The 17,969-nt window shown below is 49.0% G+C and overlaps 1 protein-coding gene across 4 annotated transcripts in view; it reads right to left on the bottom strand.

The window, feature by feature from the left end:
• The window catches only part of CDC42BPA (CDC42 binding protein kinase alpha), a 178,638-nt gene that overhangs the window by 10,300 nt on the left and 150,369 nt on the right, over positions 1-17,969 (bottom strand). For all 4 annotated transcript variants that reach the window (XM_077282144.1, XM_077282141.1, XM_077282142.1 and 1 more), the window contains 9 exons: positions 12,461-12,541; positions 12,270-12,375; positions 11,948-12,084; positions 11,704-11,843; positions 9,117-9,198; positions 6,417-6,633; positions 4,215-4,277; positions 2,652-3,245; positions 248-345 (listed from right to left, as the gene is read on the bottom strand). In XM_077282144.1, the coding sequence (XP_077138259.1) occupies positions 248-345; positions 2,652-3,245; positions 4,215-4,277; positions 6,417-6,633; positions 9,117-9,198; positions 11,704-11,843; positions 11,948-12,084; positions 12,270-12,375; positions 12,461-12,541 (1,518 nt within the window). The remainder of the gene's footprint in view (positions 1-247; positions 346-2,651; positions 3,246-4,214; positions 4,278-6,416; positions 6,634-9,116; positions 9,199-11,703; positions 11,844-11,947; positions 12,085-12,269; positions 12,376-12,460; positions 12,542-17,969) is intronic.

Here is a 17,969-nt window from a genome sequence, read left to right as displayed (position 1 = left end):
AATTTCCCTTAAAATCGGTGGCAGCTGGTATACACTGCGCTTCTCATCCAGCTGAAAAAGACAGCACTGGGAAGAGGCGGGAAAACTCTGGCAGCTTCTCAGCCAATCAGCAATGCTGAAAACATTCTAACTTGTTCTGACTGGCTGACAGGCAGCTCCTCACAAGGCTCCTCCCAAATGTTATTTTCAGCTGGATGCCCAGATTCTTAGATGTATATGGTGTAAAGTCCTTCAGATAAACTGTTACCTTCTTAAGGGGAATAGTCTGAATCCACTCCATGGAATTAATGTCGTAGACGTCAACTGCGTTTTCACTGTACACAGAGAGGTAGGGGGCATTGTAGCCTGCAAGTGCAAGGATGCAACAGATACAGTCAATGAGCAAAGCATGCTTTCCTTGGTCTACCTCGTATGGATAGGGCTGTGGGGCAATATGGATAAATGGCGGGCACATGTATATAAAACTGTATGCAGTGAGTTCCCCTAGTGGTAACTGTATAAATCTGTATGTAGTGATTTCACCCCATTTGTGGCAGTATAAATCTGTATGTAGTGAGCTCCCCCTAGTGGTGGCTCTATGAATCTGTAAGTAGTGAGCTCCTCCTAGTGGTGGCAGTATAAATCTGTATGTAGTGAGCACCCTCTAGTGGTGGCTGTATAAATCTGTATGTAGTGAGCTCCCCCTAGTGGTGGCTGTATAAAACTGTATGTATCGAGCTCCCTCTAGTGGTGGCCGTATAAATCTGTATGTAGTGAGCACCCTCTAGTGGTGGCTGTATAAATCTGTATGTAGTGAGCTCTTCTAGTGGTGGCTGTATAAATCTGTATGCAGTGAGCTGCCTCTAGTGATGGCTGTATAAATCTGTATGTAGTGAGCACCCTCTAGTGGTGGCTGTATAAATCTGTATGTAGTGAGCTCTCTCTAGCGGTGACTGTATAAATCTGTATATAGTGAGCTCCCCTACTGGTGGCTGTATAAATCTGTATGTAGTGAGCTCCTCCTAGTGGTGGCTGTATAAATCTGTATGTAGTGAGCTCCTCCTAGTGGTGGCTGTATAAATATGTATGTTGTGAGCTCCCCCTAGTGGTGGCTGTATAAATCTGTATGCAGTGAGCTCCTCCTAGTGGTGACTGTATAAACCTGTATGTAGTGAGCTCCTCCTAGTGGTGGCTGTATAAATCTGTATGTAGTGACCTCCCCCTAGTGGTGACTGTATAAATCTGTATGTAGTGAGCTACCTCTAGTGGTGGCTGTATAAATCTGTATGCAGTGAGCTCCCTCTAGTGGTGGCTGTATAAATCTGTATGTTGTGAGCTCCCCCTAGTGGTGGCTGTATAAATCTGTATGCAGTGAGCTCCTCCTAGTGGTGGCTGTATAAATCTGTATGTAGTGAGCTCCTCCTAGTGGTGGCTGTAAAAATCTGTATGTAGTGACCTCCCCCTAGTGGTGACTGTATAAATCTGTATGTAGTGAGCTCCCTCTAGTGGTGGCTGTATAAATCTGTATGTAGTGAGCTCCCTCTAGTGGTGGCTGTATAAATATGTATGTAGTGAGCTCCCCCTAGTGGTGACTCTATAAATCTGTATGTAGTGAGCTCCCTCTAGTGGTGACTGTATAAATCTGTATGTTGTGAGCTCCCCCTAGTGGTGGCTGTATAAATCTGTATGTAGTGAGCTCCTCCTAGTGGTGGCTGTATAAATCTGTATGTAGTGAGCTCCTCCTAGTGGTGGCTGTAAAAATCTGTATGTAGTGACCTCCCCCTAGTGGTGACTGTATAAATCTGTATGTAGTGAGCTCCCTCTAGTGGTGGCTGTATAAATCTGTATGTAGTGAGCTCCCTCTAGTGGTGGCTGTATAAATATGTATGTAGTGAGCTCCCCCTAGTGGTGACTCTATAAATCTGTATGTAGTGAGCTCCCTCTAGTGGTGACTGTATAAATCTGTATGTTGTGAGCTCCCCCTAGTGGTGGCTGTATAAATCTGTATGTAGTGAGCTCCTCCTAGTGGTGGCTGTATAAATCTGTATGTAGTGAGCTCCTCCTAGTGGTGGCTGTAAAAATCTGTATGTAGTGACCTCCCCCTAGTGGTGACTGTATAAATCTGTATGTAGTGAGCTCCCTCTAGTGGTGGCTGTATAAATCTGTATGTAGTGAGCTCCCTCTAGTGGTGGCTGTATAAATATGTATGTAGTGAGCTCCCCCTAGTGGTGACTCTATAAATCTGTATGTAGTGAGCTCCCTCTAGTGGTGACTGTATAAATCTGTATGTTGTGAGCTCCCCCTAGTGGTGGCTGTATAAATCTGTATGTAGTGAGCTCCTCCTAGTGGTGGCTGTATAAACCTGTATGTAGTGAGCTCCCCCTAGTGGTGGCTGTATAAATCTGTATATAGTGAGCTCCCTCTAGTGGTGGCTGTATAAACCTGTATGCAGTGAGCTCCTCCTAGTGGTGACTGTATAAACCTGTATGCAGTGAGCTCCCTCTAGTGGTGGTTGCAATAAGACTACACTTTACCATATAACTGACTGCACAGAGGATTGGAGCTCTGTATCGGAAAATTTGAGCTATAGGAATAAATTCCAGCATAGATTTTGGACCTGGTGGTTTATTTACAGCGCAGATTTTTTCCTAATTTCTCAGTGAGACACTTACAGCACGCTGATGGAACGGCAGGCCACATGAGCTCCTGCTGCCGCGACCTCCGACCCTGGCAGTCAACATAAACCCCAACGCTGCTAAAACACAGCAGGTATTCCTTATTCGAGATCTCCACTGCGCAAATGGCGTCCGTGGGTTGTTGTGTGATGAATGATAGCGTGTGGTCGTCGGCATGGAGGAGGCTGTACGGGCTGCCTTCGGCGTGTAAAGGGTATCGGATGAATCCGGACTGGTAGCCCACGCACAGCCGCTCGTTGAAGATGGCCATCCACTGGACGTTGCCGGGGACCTGGATCTCCTTGATCTTTTTGTGCCGGGTCTTGCTTTGGTTCAGTTCGTAGCAGAGCACCTGCCTTTTCATGGACACGCACAGGCAGGTGAGCGCCCCGTGCCGCACCTGGCCCGACGCTATACCCTGGCAGCCCTTCGTCTCGGCCAGCTTGAAAAATTCAGTCTCTCTCCCGTCTAGCGAGGCCATAGGATAGAGCCGGACGTGGCGGTTCCTCCCCGATATGACGGCGATTAGCTGCTCGTTCGGTAGAAGCTCCACCTGGTGAACCTTCTTGTTATCTCCAACCCTTATGATCTCTGTGGACAGAAAAGGAAATAGTCAGTGCATATTTTACTACGGAACAAATAGCAGCGGAAGGGGGTACCACGACGTACCCCCATAACCATCTGTAATGCTGCACTGTGCAAAGTAGAATCACAGCTTCTTCAATGTGCTTTCATATTGTTTTGTAATATAGAATCTGTTACTGGAAACCATCAAGAAGCAGGCGGTGAGCAGAGGGTCCGGCGCGGCCAGCAGAGGGTCCGGCGCGGCCAGCAGAGGGTCCGGCGCGGCCAGCAGAGGGTCCGGCGCGGCCAGCAGAGGGTCCGGCGCGGCCAGCAGAGAGTCCGGCGCGGCCAGCAGAGAGTCCGGCGCGGCCAGCAGAGGGTCCGGCGCGGCCAGCAGAGGGTCCGGCGCGGCCAGCAGAGGGTCCGGCGCGGCCAGCAGAGGGTCCGGCGCGGCCAGCAGAGGGTCCGGCGCGGCCAGCAGAGGGTCCGGCGCGGCCAGCAGAGGGTCCGGCGCGGCCAGCAGAGGGTCCGGCGCGGCCAGCAGAGGGTCCGGCGCGGCGAGCAGAGAGTCCGGCGCGGCGAGCAGAGAGGCCGGCGCGGCGAGCAGAGAGGCCGGCGCGGCGAGCAGAGAGGCCGGCGCGGCGAGCAGAGAGGCCGGCGCGGCGAGCAGAGAGGCCGGCGCGGCGAGCAGAGAGGCCGGCGCGGCGAGCAGAGAGGCCGGCGCGGCGAGCAGAGAGGCCGGCGCGCGGCAAGTCCTGTTCTGCTATTTTCCCCCCTAAGATCTCCGCTTGCTGTCATTCAATAAGGACTTGTCCTATTCAGTGACAGCAATCACTGAGATCTAGAAGCACATGAAGAAGTGATGCACAAAGTGTATTTGGAGAGCGCAGAACTTTTCAATTATTCGCAGACTGGAACATCGGATCGGAAGCATCAGCGGAGGCACAAAAAAAAACAACAAAAAGCAAAAAAACAAGAATATTCGCTTGGTCTTACCATCTTTGGTGACGTGCACGACAAACAAGCCCTCTTCATTTCCAAGCGCGATTCTTTCATGATCTACAGAGAGGAAAGCAAATAAAAAGGACATTAACCCCTTCCTGCCACAGACAATTTTTCGCTTTTGCACTTTTGTTTGTTTCCCCTCCCTCCATTGTCTTCTGTTTTATCTTCCCACTGACATAATTGTCGATTCCATCCTGTGGGACGAGTCGTAAATATGAATGACACCAGTCATTGTACCAGATCAGTCACTGAAAAATGGGAAATAACATAATATAAACATAAAAAACCAATATGCAATTTCTCTATTCTTTTTTTTTGGGTGGGGGGTATTGAGCCTGTACATAAAGTGCAGCACAGATTCACCTCCACTAAAAGCCGAGATCCTGAGATCAGGAACAGAACAGACATTTATAGGACTTTCCCAAATTCTTATGGAAACATTTACATCCTGTACTGAAATTTATTATATTTTTTTTGGCGTTGTAGTCTATTTTATATCAACTCCGACACCACTGCCCAGGTTTTTACAGCGTTCATTGTGCAGTAACATAATTCTCCAGGTCAGTACCATTATGGCGATAACACGCTCGTATAGTTGTTTTCTTTTTTTTTTTTATTTTGGTGGTGATTTTTTTTTTTTTTTAATTTATAATTATAATTTTTTTTTTTTTTTAATTTGTTAAAAATATTTTGTGTCACATTTTTCATAGTCCTTTTTCATTTTTCCATCGAGGGAGCCATGTAGACTTTTTTTTTTTCTTGGTGAGCTGTGGTATTAATGTATAATTTGATAACATTTTATTGCGTCTTTTGGGGGCTGTGCCGACGTTTTGAGCTTAGTTTTTTTTTTTACTTTACAGCTTTTTAATAAGTAATTTTATATTTAGATAGATGGGAGGAGAACTAATATATTTATATATCTGTCCCCTCTCTCAGTCCACCATTCAACCTCTGTCCTATGCTGTAATGGGAGCATAAATCACACACCGACCCAGGCCACACACCCGGCTCATACACGCTGCCACCACTCACCAAACACACAGGTCCCGGAAATATTACTTCTACTGTCTGCCAATCATAAGGCTCACACACCTTAGGCTATGGATTCTTTAGAACATGCAAGGTTGAACTTGTTAAAGTTTTATGCTTTAATACAAAAAGGTACAGTGCTTACAGTAAGAAAAAGGTATAAAAAAATGATAAAAAGACATACAAATATGCAAAATAGTATAAAATAAACAGGAGAAAACTTACAGAAATATCTAACTTTGTAGTCTGCTTTCTGCTCCCTGAGGGGGGGACGAATATGGAATGGAACACATCAGCTTGGCTGCCCTCAATCTGTGAACACCCCCCTTTGGGTGTAGGTAAAATTTATAGAGTCACCCTGGAAGTCAAATTTCTAGACCAGCCCCTCATGGTAATATTTATAATTGCTTGTTTGTAACTGAGCCGTGAACACTCCACCAATGAACATATTATTTCCTCTGAAATTCCCTGTGTAAAGTTTCTCACAGATTGATAGTGTCAGGCTGTAGTTGACATCTCTCTTCAAAAGAGCCGAAGGTGTGAAACATTTCCCCTTCCTGGTTCTTAGCAAGACCCCCTGGCGAGATTGGAGACAGTACACTGCTTTCTCAGGATAATATATACTGTGACCCCTGTGAGACCTGCAGTCTCAGGATAGATGTTATATTACTGCTAGTCACACATATATACCTATGTGAAGGAGATATTTTGCTACAATATTTTTAATGGCTTTATTTTTAAAGAGAAAAATTAGGCTGATTTATTTATTTATTTATTCTATTAGTTTTTATTTGCCCTCTGGGACTGGAACCTGTGATCGCTTGTTCTACATGCTGCGATAGAACTGTATTGATGTATGTAACTAATATCACTACATCCTATGAAGAGCAGTTTTTAAAATACAGATGGTAGATCTTGACAGTAGCACTTAAGGGGTTTAAACAGCAGTAATCAGCAAGCTCCGGTCGCTGCTGAACTTGCTCATTACCACTGCAGCTGGTGTGTTATGCACATGTTGGGAAGGGGTGAACATGAGGGACAACCCTAAATCGCTCTCCTAGGTATCAGACTGAGGGCAATATAAAAGCAAGAGCAGAGATGTGATCGGTGGCTCTGGGCGCCGTCCTCGTTATTTGTACATAATCCCCGGTCGCCGTCACTCACCGAGAATAGAGGCGGACTGCGTGTTCTTGATGAGCGGCAGCGTGCTGTCGTACGCCTCCTTAGGCACGTAGACGGAGCGGTCCTTCAGCTTGTTCTTCTTCAGGATCCGGTGCAGCTCGTTCAGCACTCCCACCCACTTGCTCTTGTCGCTCTCGCTGTCCGCCAGGAACAGGACAGAGCATTTATTGCTGGATGCCGACAGTTGAGACGCAGTCACCTTGGAGAAGAGGGAGAAGATGCATTATTATTAACGGGGACACAGAAATAATAAATCATTTATAAATATTAATATTTAAAACCAATTTATATCTGGCTTATTTTTTCTGATGTACATTTTTTTTTTATTCCTTATCTTGTATTCTGTATCATTACTATGCCAGAGAATCTATGATCTCCACGGGAGAAAATTGTGACCATGATCTGTGCAGAGGTTATTGTACAGGAGGAGGAGGTGAGCTGTGACATCACCTATTGTGAATGGTGGATCCTGTGTTATCTACTGTATATAGAGGTGTTATCAGTCATTGTACAGGAGGAGAAGGAGGTGAGCTGTGACATCACCTATTGTGAATGGTGGATCCTGTGTTATCTACTGTATACTGTATATAGAGGTGTTATCAGTCATTGTACAGGAGGAGGAGGTGAGCTGTGACATCACCTATTGTGAATGGTGGATCCTGTGTTATCTACTGTATACTGTATATAGAGGTGTTATCAGTCATTGTACAGGAGGAGGAGGTGAGCTGTGACATCACCTATTGTGAATGGTGGATCCTGTGTTATCTACTGTATATAGAGGTGTTATCAGTCATTGTACAGGAGGAGGTGAGCTGTGACATCACCTATTGTGAATGGTGGATCCTGTGTTATCTCCTGTATATAGAGGTGTTATCAGTCATTGTATAGGAGGAGGAGTTGAGCTGTGACATCACCTATTGTGAATGGTGGATCCTGTGTCATCTACTGTATATAGAGGTGTTATCAGTTACTGTACAGGAGGAGGAGGAGGTGAGCTGTGACATCACCTATTGTGAATGGTGGATCCTGTGTTATCTACTGTATATAGAGGTGTTATCAGTCATTGTACAGGAGGAGGAGGTGAGCTGTGACATCACCTATTGTGAATGGTGGATCCTGTGTTATCAGCTGTATATAGAGGTGTTATCAGTCATTGTATAGGAGGAGGTGAGCTGTGACATCACCTATTGTGAATGGTGGATCCTGTGTTATCTACTGTATATAGAGGTGTTATCAGTCATTGTATAGGAGGAGGAGTTGAGCTGTGACATCACCTATTGTGAATGGTGGATCCTGTGTCATCTACTGTATATAGAGGTGTTATCAGTTACTGTACAGGAGGAGGAGGAGGTGAGCTGTGACATCACCTATTGTGAATGGTGGATCCTGTGTTATCTACTGTATATAGAGGTGTTATCAGTCATTGTACAGGAGGAGGAGGTGAGCTGTGACATCACCTATTGTGAATGGTGGATCCTGTGTTATCAGCTGTATATAGAGGTGTTATCAGTCATTGTATAGGAGGAGGTGAGCTGTGACATCACCTATTGTGAATGGTGGATCCTGTGTTTTCTACTGTATATAGAGGTGTTATCCGTCATTGTACAGGAGGAGGAGGTGAGCTGTGACATCACCTATTGTGAATGGTGGATCCTGTGTTATCCACTGTATATAGAGGTGTTATCAGTCATTGTACAGGAGGAGGAGGTGGTGAGCTGTGAAATCACCTATTGTAAATGGTGGATCCTGTGTTATCTACTGTAAATAGAGGTATCAGTCATTGTACAGGAGGAGGTGAGCTGTGACATCACCTATTGTGAATGGTGGATCCTGTGTTATCTACTGTACATAGATGCGTTATCAGTCATTGTACAGGAGGGGGAGGTGAGCTGTGACATCACCTATTGTGAATGGTGGATTCTATGTTATCTACTGTATATAGAGGTGTTATCCGTCACTGTACAGGAGGAGGAGGTGAGCTGTGATATCAAATGTGAATGGTGGATCCTGTGTTATCTACTGTATATAGAGGTATCAGCCATTGTACAGGAGTAGGAGGAGGTGAGCTGTGACATCACCTATTGTGAATGGTGGATCCTGTGTCATCTACTGTATATAGAGGTGTTATCAGTTACTGTACAGGAGGAGGAGGTGAGCTGTGACAACACCTATTGTGAATGATGGATCCTGTGTTATCAGCTGTATATAGAGGTGTTATCCGTCATTGTACAAGAGGGGGAGGGTGAGCTGTGACATCAACTATTGTGAATGGTGGATCTTGTGACATGTACTGTATATAGAGGTGTTATCAGTCATTGTACAGGAGGAGGAGGAGGTGAGCTGTGACATTAATTAGCACAAATATACAGTGAATAATTATTACTGATAAATGATTGGGCTTAAATGAAAAATACACATAAGAAGGTTTACAAGTACACCTGCCCATCAGTTCCAGAAACCACAAGTTTTATTGTAGAGTTGGAAAACTTATGCTTCAAAAACTGAGCAAAGTAGTGGGAGCGTGCAGTCGTGTGTTCCTCCATCCTATCCTCGATTTACACTAATGTGCCAGAGATCCACAGTGGCAAACTGTAGTTCCGTCAGAAGCCGTCTAATCCGAATACGCGGTGGAGCAGCGGGAATGGGGCGACATCACAAATGTGCCAAGGAATTCTGACTTACTCTGAAAATGCAGGGAATGTCCTTACGACTGGCGTGGATGACATCAGATGCCAGAACCGAGCTCACCGCAAACTCCTCGTCCCTGCAACCAGAACAATATCAGGAATCAGCTGCTGGTCCAGGTCAGGACCCGAACATTGTTATACAGGGTGGTCCTATCAACCACATGCATCACCCAACCCAGGCTAGGATAAAATAATGACTGCTGAGGGTCAAACGGCTAGGAACCCCACTGCCCCGTCCCAAAGTCACCTGAGTAAGAGGCGGTAGTAGTGCACCCCCGTATTATACTCCAGAGCTGCGCTCACTATTCTGCTGGTGCATTCACTGCGTACATACATTACATTACTGATCCTGAGTTACCTCCTGTATTATACCCCAGAGCTGCACTCACTATTCTGCTGGTGTAGTCACTGTGTACATACATTACATTACTGATCCTGAGTTACCTCCTGTATTATACCCCAGAGCTGCGCTCACTATTCTGCTGGTGCAGTCACTGTGTACATACATTACATTACTGATCCTGAGTTACATCCTGTATTATACTCCAGAGCTGCACTCACTATTCTGCTGGTGCAGTCACTGTGTACATACATTACATTACTGATCCTGAGTTACCTCCTGTATTATACCCCAGAGCTGCACTCACTATTCTGCTGGTGCAGTCACTGTGTACATACATTACTGATCCTGAGTTACATCCTGTATTATACTCCAGAGCTGCACTCACTATTCTGCTGGTGCAGTCACTGTGTACATACATTACATTACTGATCCTGAGTTACATCCTGTATTATACCCCAGAGCTGCACTCACTATTCTGATGGTGCAGTCACTGTGTACATACATTACATTACTGATCCTGAGTTACATCCTGTATTATACCCCAGAGCTGCACTCACTATTCTGCTGGTGTAGTCACTGTGTACATACATTACATTACTGATCCTGAGTTACCTCCTGTATTATACCCCAGAGCTGCGCTCACTATTCTGCTGGTGCAGTCACTGTGTACATACATTACATTACTGATCCTGAGTTACCTCCTGTATTATACCCCAGAGCTGCACTCACTATTCTGCTGGTGCAGTCACTGTGCACTCCCCTTGAGAAAGCACGTGGGTGAAACGCGCGTCGGGGCGTTCCCAGGCAGTGGCACACAAACCATGGGTAAGCGTTGATCCATTCTTAATATCTTTACATTGAATTCTCATCATCCGGGATTTGGATATATTATTGCCTTAAAGGATGTTTTTGTGGAATTGTGTATTAGTTTATTTATATTTTCCTATAACGTATTAACATGGTTGGGTATTAAATTTCTGCTGTATCTGGGATATGGATTGATCCTCTTTGGAAATAACTCATATTTTGTATTATCTTTTTAAACTGTTCTCAATAAACTTTATTGATTTTATGGGATTTGTGATATGGTGGTCTATGGGTACTAGTTACTCATTTTGTTAGAACTGCAGTCACTGTGTACATACATTACTGATCCTGAGTTACCTCCTGTATTATACTCCAGAGCTGCACTCACTATTCTGCTGGTGCAGTCACTGTGTACATACATTACTGATCCTGAGTTACATCCTGTATTATACCCCAGAGCTGCACTCACTATTCTGCTGCTGCAGTCACTGTGTACATACATTACATTACTGATCCTGAGTTACATCCTGTATTATACTCCAGAGCTGCACTCACTATTCTGCTGGTGCAGTCACTGTGTACATACATTACTGATCCTGAGTTACATCCTGTATTATACTCCAGAGCTGCACTCACTATTCTGCTGCTGCAGTCACTGTGTACATACATTACATTACTGATCCTGAGTTACATCCTGTATTATACCCCAGAGCTGCACTCACTATTCTGCTGCTGCAGTCACTGTGTACATACATTACATTACTGATCCTGAGTTACATCCTGTATTATACTCCAGAGCTGCACTCGCTATTCTGCTGGTGCAGTCACTGTGTACATACATTACTGATCCTTAGTTACATACTGTATTATACCCCAGAGCTGCGCTCACTATTCTGCTGGTGCAGTCACTGTGTACATACATTACATTACTGATCCTTAGTTACATCCTGTATTATACTCCAGAGCTGCACTCACTATTCTGCTGGTGCAGTCACTGTGTACATACATTACATTACTGATCCTGAGTTACATCCTGCATTATACCCCAGAGCTGCACTCACTATTCTGCTGGTGCAGTCACTGTGTACATACATTACATTACTGATCCTGAGTTACATCCTGTATTATACCCCAGAGCTGCACTCACTATTCTGCTGGTGCAGTCACTGTGTACATACATTACATTACTGATCCTGAGTTACATCCTGTATTATACCCCAGAGCAGCACTCACTATTCTGCTGGTGCAGTCACTGTGTACATACATTACATTACTGATCCTGAGTTACATCCTGTATTATACCCCAGAGCTGCGCTCACTATTCTGCTGGTGCAGTCACTGTGTACATACATTACATTACTGATCCTGAGTTACATCCTGTATTATACCCCAGAGCTGCGCTCACTATTCTGCTGGTGCAGTCATTCCTTACCTCATATCGATCACCTGGCTCACTACACAGGATGGCTGGGACGACTTTCCTTCCGGGACATCATACAGGAAGAGCTTGAAGTCGCACACTACGGCCAGCGCCCGCTGCCAGCCCTTCTTCACTCCCGCCGGCTTGGGCACCTGGAAAGAGAAACCAAATAGACACCAATATTCCACCATTAAGGAACGGCAATAACTTTGGCCAGCCCGATTTCCCAGCGATCCAACCAGCACATGTCACTTACACGGACGTGCCCTTCATAAGCCGTCCCGATTCCTTTCTGGGGGTCGATGCCCAGGGGTCCCTTGGTCTGCTCCGGGGGGATGGGGCACACTGAGGGCGCTTTGTCCGCACAGGTAACATGGCAAGAAAAACCACACACTGGAAAAAGAAAAGAAAAACAAATAACGACCCCAAATAATCACCTGATTATAGTCGGCTGGGATCTGCAGCGCCACCACAGGTCAAACTAAGTACTGCATGTCACCCTGTGTATCACCGGGGCAGAGCAGGTCCTGCAGTATCATCAGGGATCTCCGAACCAGACCCCTGACATCCCCCCTCACCTTCACAGGTGCAGCCCTGCCGGACGAGCCCCACCATCAGCGAGGTGCACTGGTTACACTTCGTCGGAGTGATGAAACTCCTCACAACAAACTGATGAGCTTTGGGCTGCGGGAAAAGAAAAGGATTCAAAGTATTAAAAAAAGCCGACGGGAAATGGGGGTCCGACCGGCGACCGCGTCACATGCGTTACCTTAGGAGTGGAGGGGCCCGAACTCAGGTACGAAGCTCTGATTGTCGGTGTCTGCGCAGAGCGCGGCGGGTGGTCTGCGGTCTGAAAAAAGACAAGGGGGCTCATGTCAAGGGTTAATATCAGGGGTCCTGCTCTAAAGGCACAAATCTTATTATACCAGAGGGTCGACCTATAAAAGATTCATACAGGGAGCAGAGATGGCCGAGACCCGGCACCAGGCAGAACCCGCAGTTCAGAGACCCGGCACCAGGCAGAACCCGCAGCGCAGAGACCCGGCACCAGGCAGGACCCGCAGCGCAGAGACCCGGCACCAGGCAAAACTCGCAGCGCAGAGACCCGGCAATAGGCAGAGCCCGCAGCGCAGAGACCCGGCACCAGGCAGAACAAGCAGCGCAGAGACCGGCACCAGGCAGAACTCGCAGAGCAGAGACCCGGCCACCAGGCAGAACAAGCAGCGCAGAGACCCGGCACCAGGCAGGACCCGCAGCGCAGAGACCCGGCACCAGGCAGGACCCGCAGCGCAGAGACCCGGCACCAGGCAGGACCCGCAGCGCAGAGACCCGGCACCAGGCAGAACTCGCAGCGCAGAGACCCGGCACCAGGCAGGACCCGCAGCGCACAGACCCGGCACCAGGCAAAACTCGCAGCGCAGAGACCCGGCAATAGGCAGAGCCCGCAGCGCAGAGACCCGGCACCAGGCAGAACAAGCAGCGCAGAGACCCGGCACCAGGCAGAACTCGCAGCGCAGAGACCCGGCACCAGGCAGGACCCGCAGCGCAGAGACCCGGCACCAGGCAGGACCCGCAGCGCAGAGACCCAGCACCAGGCAGAACTCGCAGCGCAGAGACCCGGCACCAGGCAGGACCCGCAGCGCAGAGACCCGGCACCAGGCAGAACTCGCAGCGCAGAGACCCGGCACCAGGCAGAACCCACAGCGCAGAGACCTGGCACCAGGCAGAACCCACAGCGCAGAGACCCGGCACCAGGCAGAGCAGAGACCCGGCACCAGGCAGAGCCCGCAGCACCGAGACCCGGCACCAGGCAGAACCAGCAGCGCAGAGACCCGGCACCAGGCAGGACCCGCAGCGCAGAGACCCGGCACCAGGCAGAATTCGCAGCGCAGAGACCCGGCACCAGGCAGAACCCGCAGCGCAGAGACCCAGCACCAGGCAGAACCCGCAGCGCAGAGACCCGGGACCAGGCAGAACTCGCAGAGCAGAGACCCGGCCACCAGGCAGAACCTGCAGCGCAGAGACCCGGGACCAGGCAGAACTCGCAGAGCAGAGACCCGGCCACCAGGCAGAACCTGCAGCGCAGAGACCCGGGACCAGGCAGAACTCGCAGAGCAGAGACCCGTCACCAGGCAAAACTCGCAGCGCAGAGACCCGGCCACCAGGCAGAACCCGCAGCGCAGAGACCCGGCACCAGGCAGAACCAGCAGCGCAGAGACCCGGCACCAGGCAGAACCCACAGCGCAGAGACCCGGCACCAGGCAGAACCCACGGCGCAGAGATCCGGCACCAGGCAGAGCCCGCAGAGCAGAGACCCGGCACCAGGCAGAGCCCACAGCACCGAGACCCGGCACCAGGCAGAGCCTGCAGAGCAGAGACCCGGCACCAGGCAGAACCTGCAGAGCAGAGACCCGGCACCAGGCAGAACCTGCAGCGCAGAGACCCGGCACCAGGCAGAACCCGCAGCGCAGAGACCCGTCACCAGGCAGAGCCCGCAGCCCAGAGACCCGGCACCAGGCAGAACCCGCAGTCCAGAGACCCGGCACCAGGCAGAACCCGCAGTCCAGAGACCCGGCACCAGGCAGAACCTGCAGCGACCCGGCACCAGGCAGAACCTGCAGCGACCCGGCACCAGGCAGAACCCGCAGCGCAGAGACCCGGCACCAGGCAGAACCCGCAGCGCAGAGACCCGGCACCAGGCAGAACCCGCAGCGCAGAGACCCGGCACCAGGCAGAACCCGCAGCGCAGAGACCCGGCACCAGGCAGAACCCGCCGCGCAGAGACCCGGCACCAGGCAGAACCCGCAGCGCAGAGACCCGGCACCAGGCAGAACCCGCAGCGCAGAGACCCGGCACCAGGCAGAACCCGCAGCGCAGAGACCCGGCACCAGGCAGAGCCCGCAGCGCAGAGACCCGGCACCAGGCAGAACCCGCAGCGCAGAGACCCAGCACCAGGCAGAACCCGCAGCGCAGAGACCCGGCACCAGGCAGAACCTGCAGCGCAGAGACCCGGCACCAGGCAGAGCCCGCAGCGCAGAGACCCGGCACCAGGCAGAGCCCGCAGCGCAGAGACCCGGCACCAGGCAGAACCCGCAGCGCAGAGACCCACAGCTGGACATGATAAAGTAGCACTGCGGTCCCTGTATTCCAACAGTAAGTCGGACCCCCCACCAATCATAAATGGACGGCAGAGCTAGGCCTTAATCACGTCACCTAACATTAGGGACGGCCCTGGTGACGTTCTGCATGTTGGAGCTTTTCCAGTTTCTTCTTTAATAACTGTATTTGCGGTGCCCTGGTCCGGTGCGCTCCTCCGGTGCGCTCCTCCATGGCGGCCGCTCTTCACTTCTGCCCCCGGATCCTGGACTCCACAAGTACCACAAGACGTTGGGGAATGGCGGATGTCGTGGGAGATCTTGGGGCACCGGGGGCAGAAGCAGAGACCGGCCGTTATTCAGGAGCAGACTGAACACTGAAGCCCCCAGAGCAGCACTGAAGCCCCCAGAGCAGCACCGACCCAACTGCTCACCTCTAGTCTTCAAATGCACCTGACAACCTCCATAACGACAACCTCTATACGTGTGTTGTCAGGCAACAGGCTCCTTTCAGAGAACTCAGATCTTCCTCTTAGATGAGGCCTTAACAGGACAGGACCTAGATATCAGTACCGCAATGTCTGCACCCACGGCAAATGGCGGGAAGGGGCCCCATTACATCGATAAGGGGGTGTCGGGGGGTGTTACCTCCCCATACACTGCAGATAATGGGGTGTTGGGGGTCTTACCTCCCCATACACTGCAGATAATGGGGTGTTGGGGGTCTTACCTCACCATACACCGCAGATAATGGGGTGTCGGGGGTCTTACCTCACTATACACTGCAGATAAGGGGATGTCGGGGGTCTTACCTCACTGTACACCGCAGATAAGGGGGTGTCAGGGGTCTTACCTCACTATACACTGCAGATAAGGGAATGTCGGGGGTCTTACCTCACTGTACACCGCAGATAAGGGGGTGTCAGGGGGGTCTTACCTTGCTATACACTGCAGATTAGGGGGTGTCGGGGGGGGTCTTACCTCACTATACATGCAGATAAGGGGGTGTCGTTGGTCTTACCTCACTATACACTGCAGATAAGGGGGTGTCGGTGGGTCTTACCTCACTATACACTGCAGATTAGGGGGTGTCGGGGGGGTCTTACCTCACTATACACCGCAGATAAGGGGGTGTCAGGGGGGTCTTACCTTGCTATACACTGCAGATTAGGGGGTGTCGGGGGGGTCTTACCTCACTATACACTGCAGATAAGGGGGTGTCGTTGGTCTTACCTCACTATACACTGCAGATAAGGGGGTGTCGGGGGGTCTTACCTCACTATACACTGCAGATAAGGGGGTGTCGGGGGGTCTTACATCACTATACACTGCAGATAAGGGGGTGTCAGGGGTCTTACCTCACTATACACTGCAGATAAAGGGGTGTCGGGGGGTCTTACCTCACTATACACTGCAGATAAAGGGGTGTCGGGGGGTCTTACCTCACTATACACTGCAGATAAAGGGGTGTCGGGGGATCTTACCTCACTATACACTGCAGATAAGGGGGTGTCAGGGGTCTTACCTCACTATACACTGCAGATAAGGGGGTGTCAGGGGTCTTACCTCACTATACACTGCAGATAAGGGGGTGTCGTTGGTCTTACCTCACTATACACTGCAGATAAGGGGGTGCCGGGGGGTCTTACCTCACTATACACTGCAGATAAGGGGGTGTCGTTGGTCTTACCTCACTATACACGGTGTTCCAAATTATTATGCAAATTGGATTTAAGTGTCAAAGATTTAATTGTTTTGTTTTTCAAATAAACTCGTGGATGGTATTGTGTCTCGGGGCTCAATGGTTCACTGAAATCAATCTTAAACACATGTGATAATTGGTTTTCCAGGTGATTCTAATTAAAGGAAAACTACTCAAAAATGATGTTCCACATTATTATGCAGGTCACAGTTTTCAAGTAACATGGGAAAGAAAAAGGATCTCTCTGCTGCTGAAAAGCATCAAATAGTGCAATGCCTTGGTGAAGGGATGAAAACATTAGACATTTTCCAAAAACATAAGCATGATCATCGTACTGTTAAGAGATTTGTGGCTGTATCTGATAACAAATGTGTTTGTGCTGATAAAGGCATAATGAGGAAGATTTCTGCCAGGCAAGTTCATCGGATTAAGAGAGCAGCTGCTAAAAAGCCATTACAAACCAGCAAACAGATATTTGAAGCTGCTGGTGCCTCTGGAGTCCCTCAAACCTCAAGGTGTAGCCTCCTTCAAAGGCTTGCTGTGGTGCATAAACCTACTATTCGGCCACCCTTAAACAGTGTTCACAAGCAGAAATGGTTGTATTGGGCCCACACATACATGAAGACTAATTTCCAAACAGTCTTGTTTACTGATAAGTGTTGAGCAACCCTGGATGGTCCAGATGGATGGAGTAGTGGATGGTTGGTGGATGTCCACCATTTCCCAACAAGGCTGCAACGTCAGCGAGGAGGTGGAGGAGTCATGTTTTGGGCCGGAATCATGGAGAAACAGCTGGTAAGGCCCTTTAAGGTTCCTGAAGGTGTGAAAATGACCTCTGCAAAGTATAGAGAGTTTCTGACTGACAACTTTCTTCCATGGTCTAAAAAGCAGAAACGTGCCTTCAGGAGCAAAATCATCTTCATGCCAACAATGCCCCATCTCATGCTGCAAAGAATACCTCTGAGTCATTGGCTGCTATGGGCATAAAAGGAGATAAACTCATGGTGTGGCCACCATCTTCCCCTGACCTCAACCCTATAGAGAACCTGTGGAGGATCATCAAGCAAAAGATCTATGAGGGTGGGAGGCCGTTCACATCCAAACAGCAGCTCTGGGAGGGAAGAAATACAAGCAGAAACTCTCCAAAAACTCACAAGTTCAGTGGATGCAAGAATTGTGAAGGTGATATCAATGAAGGGTCCTATGTTACATGTAACTTGGCCTGTTAGGATGTTTTGGAGTTAAATAGCTTTTTTGTTCAGTGAATGTGACCTCCTAATGCTGCAAATTCCACAAATGAGCATTTTCAGTTCTTCAAAACATATCAAATGTTTAGAAATTCTACTGTGCATAATAATTTGGAACAGTGCATTGTGGGGTTTTATTCATTTTGGAGATTATACTGTTATCATTGGGAGGTTTCTTCAATAAAATTCGATGTATAATCTAATGGGTGATGACTTTTATTAGACAATGTCATT

Source organism: Ranitomeya variabilis, chromosome 2 (assembly GCF_051348905.1).
Source record: "Ranitomeya variabilis isolate aRanVar5 chromosome 2, aRanVar5.hap1, whole genome shotgun sequence".
Lineage (NCBI taxonomy): Eukaryota > Metazoa > Chordata > Amphibia > Anura > Dendrobatidae > Ranitomeya > Ranitomeya variabilis.
This window is presented reverse-complemented; position numbering and strand designations above follow the sequence as displayed.